This window comes from Elephantulus edwardii, unplaced genomic scaffold (assembly GCF_000299155.1).
Source record: "Elephantulus edwardii isolate Elephantulus edwardi_28Jun2011 unplaced genomic scaffold, EleEdw1.0 scaffold00001, whole genome shotgun sequence".
Classification (NCBI taxonomy): domain Eukaryota; kingdom Metazoa; phylum Chordata; class Mammalia; order Macroscelidea; family Macroscelididae; genus Elephantulus; species Elephantulus edwardii.
Genome location: NW_006399751.1, coordinates 1,076,276 through 1,078,678, shown reverse-complemented (window position 1 = coordinate 1,078,678; position 2,403 = coordinate 1,076,276). Strand labels below are relative to the sequence as shown.

General features: G+C 51.9%; 1 protein-coding gene across 1 annotated transcript in view; it reads left to right on the top strand.

Moving 5' to 3' along the window:
- The window catches only part of HYDIN (HYDIN, axonemal central pair apparatus protein), a 294,240-nt gene that overhangs the window by 282,845 nt on the left and 8,992 nt on the right, over positions 1 to 2,403 (top strand). The window contains exons 82-83 of the mRNA XM_006878867.1: positions 1,584 to 1,632; positions 1,791 to 2,021. Coding sequence (XP_006878929.1) covers positions 1,584 to 1,632; positions 1,791 to 2,021 — 280 coding nt within the window. The remainder of the gene's footprint in view (positions 1 to 1,583; positions 1,633 to 1,790; positions 2,022 to 2,403) is intronic.

Genomic DNA, 2,403 nt, shown 5'->3' with positions numbered 1-2,403 from the left:
AATGTTCGCTGAGCCATGGTCTCTACTAAGTGATGTTTGCTATGTGCCATGTTCTCTATGGAGTATTGGTAACATAGAACGTCATGGGTCAAAACCAGGCACAATCTCTGCGCTCAGGGAACCCATAGGTCTGGTGGGCAGTAGGGGAGAGAATGACCTTAATCCAGAACCGTGCTGTAACTGTCTAAGTGCTATGATGAGTGAGGGAAGTGTTTTTAAAGGAAGGAGAGATCCGGGCTGGAGAGAATTCTGGAGCCATCCCTTGATAGGGTGTGTGAAGTTGTGGAAAGTGAGTCACCTCGAGGAAGACAAAGTGAGGCAAAGGTCTCCGGGAGCACACCTGTCCCCTGACTCCACTCAGAGGTTGTTGTTGTTGTGAGGTACCATTGAGTCAAGTGTGACCCACAGTGACCTGAACAGCAGACCTGACCCTGTCCCGTCCCGTGCCGTCTCACAGTCTCTGACACACTTGAGCCCATTGCAGCAGTCACCATGTCGGTCTATCCCAGTGAGGATCTTCCTCTCTTCCACCAACCCTTCACCTTTCCACACATCATTTCCCCCCCAAGGACTAGTCCCTCCTAACAACGTGCCTGAACTATGTGAGACGAAGCTGTGTCATCTCTGCCCCCAGGGAGCACTCCGGCTGCGCTTTCTCCAAGACCTGTCTGTTCTTTTAGCAGCCGTGGGATAGTCAGTGCTCTTCTTCAGCACCACAGCTAAAGGCCTCAGGTCTTCTTAATTCATCCTTACTCATTACCCAGACTTGCGATGCACAGCAAATGATTGAAAAGATCATGGCTGGCTGGTGGCCTCGTAGGTAAGGAATTGTGCTGCCAACCCAAAGGCAGGCAGTTCGAATCTAACAGTTACTCTGATGGCAGTAAAAATGGCCGTTTCCTCCTGTGCAGCTCACAACCTCAGAAAACCCACTGGAGGCTTAACCATGAGTCAGTTCAGACCTAACAGCAAGAGGAGCTAGAATGTTCCACCCAGCAGTCTGTGACCTTCCCCATAGTCACAGTGACAGGCGCTCAGAACACATCATGATCTGAGTGAAAATTTATCATACGGATTGGTTTTCTCCTCAGCAGTTCAGTCACCTTTTGATTCATGGCATTGATGGAAATCCCACATACACAGGACTCCTCTCTCTCCCCCATGTGCTCCCCACTTCCATCTGTCTTCTCCCCCACCTCTCCCTGCCCTCTGAGCTTTATTCCTGGGTAGACACTGTCCTTTGGTCACCAATGGAGAAACTTAAAATTAAGACATACAAGCATATAAAGGAAAAAATCCTAGTCAGAAATACCAGCCCAACAAGCAAGAATCTCTGAGAGAAACGTTATGAAAGCAAACAGAAAGAAACTGTTAATGGGTAGTTTTTTCATATACGCCAAGGATATAGGATGGCAACCCAGTCCGTGAGCTAAGAACAGGATATCGTGGAAGGAGACTCTTAGAGGCCCTAGAAGAATGCAGACTCTTCGGAGTTTTGGTGCACTTGATTCTGGGGAAGGATATACGTGTGAGTTAGAAATGGAGGTGAGAGGGGGGTCCCAGAATTTGGCCTGTGAGTGTAGAAAGACGCAGAGGATGACAGGAGGCGAGGAGTCCCTGCTGCTGGGAATGGTAGGAGTGCAGCCAGTGTGAGGCCAGGTGGCCAGGCCTGAGGTCAGCCATGCACACGTGCACCAGCCGAGGCCCCAGCTGGGCTCCAGGGCTGGAAACAGGAGCGGACCCTCCGCTCACCCTCTGCTCCGGCCGCTTCCTCCCCCTCCGTGGTGCAGGTCATCTTCCGGAACGAGACCACCAACGAGTTCTTGTTCTACACCGTGAGCTTCCGGGTCATCCCTTCGGGAATCATCAAAACCATCGAGATGGTGAGTGTGGTCCGGCAGAGCAAGTCGGCCTCCATCAAGCTGGAGAACCCGCTGCCCTACTCAGTCACCTTCTCCACGGACTGCAGGATCCCCGAGATCAGCCTGCCCTCCCAGTTCACCGTGCCAGCCAACTCTGAGGTATGAGCCCCCCAGCTTCAGAGCCCTGATCTAGACAGCAGCTCCTCCCCACGGGACCCCTGGGTCCACCTTGAGGGTGTCAGGAAGGAGGGACCCTCACAGGCACATGCTCCCCTTTCCTCTCCCCTCCCACCTGAACTGGGGGGACAGAAGAAGGATTTGGCTCAGGCAGAAAAATTAACTTCTCCATTGTAAACCTTATTTCCATCGTTTGCTAGTTTATCTCAGTCAAACTAGAAATCTTTTTCTTGGTTTGGCTAATTATAAAAGTGGCACAGAATATATGTGCAAAAAGGAAAGCAGGAGGTAGATTATAGCAGAGCGGGCGTGCGGGCAGAGCGGGCGTGCAGCACACAGGACGCAGAGCGGGCGTGCGGGCAGA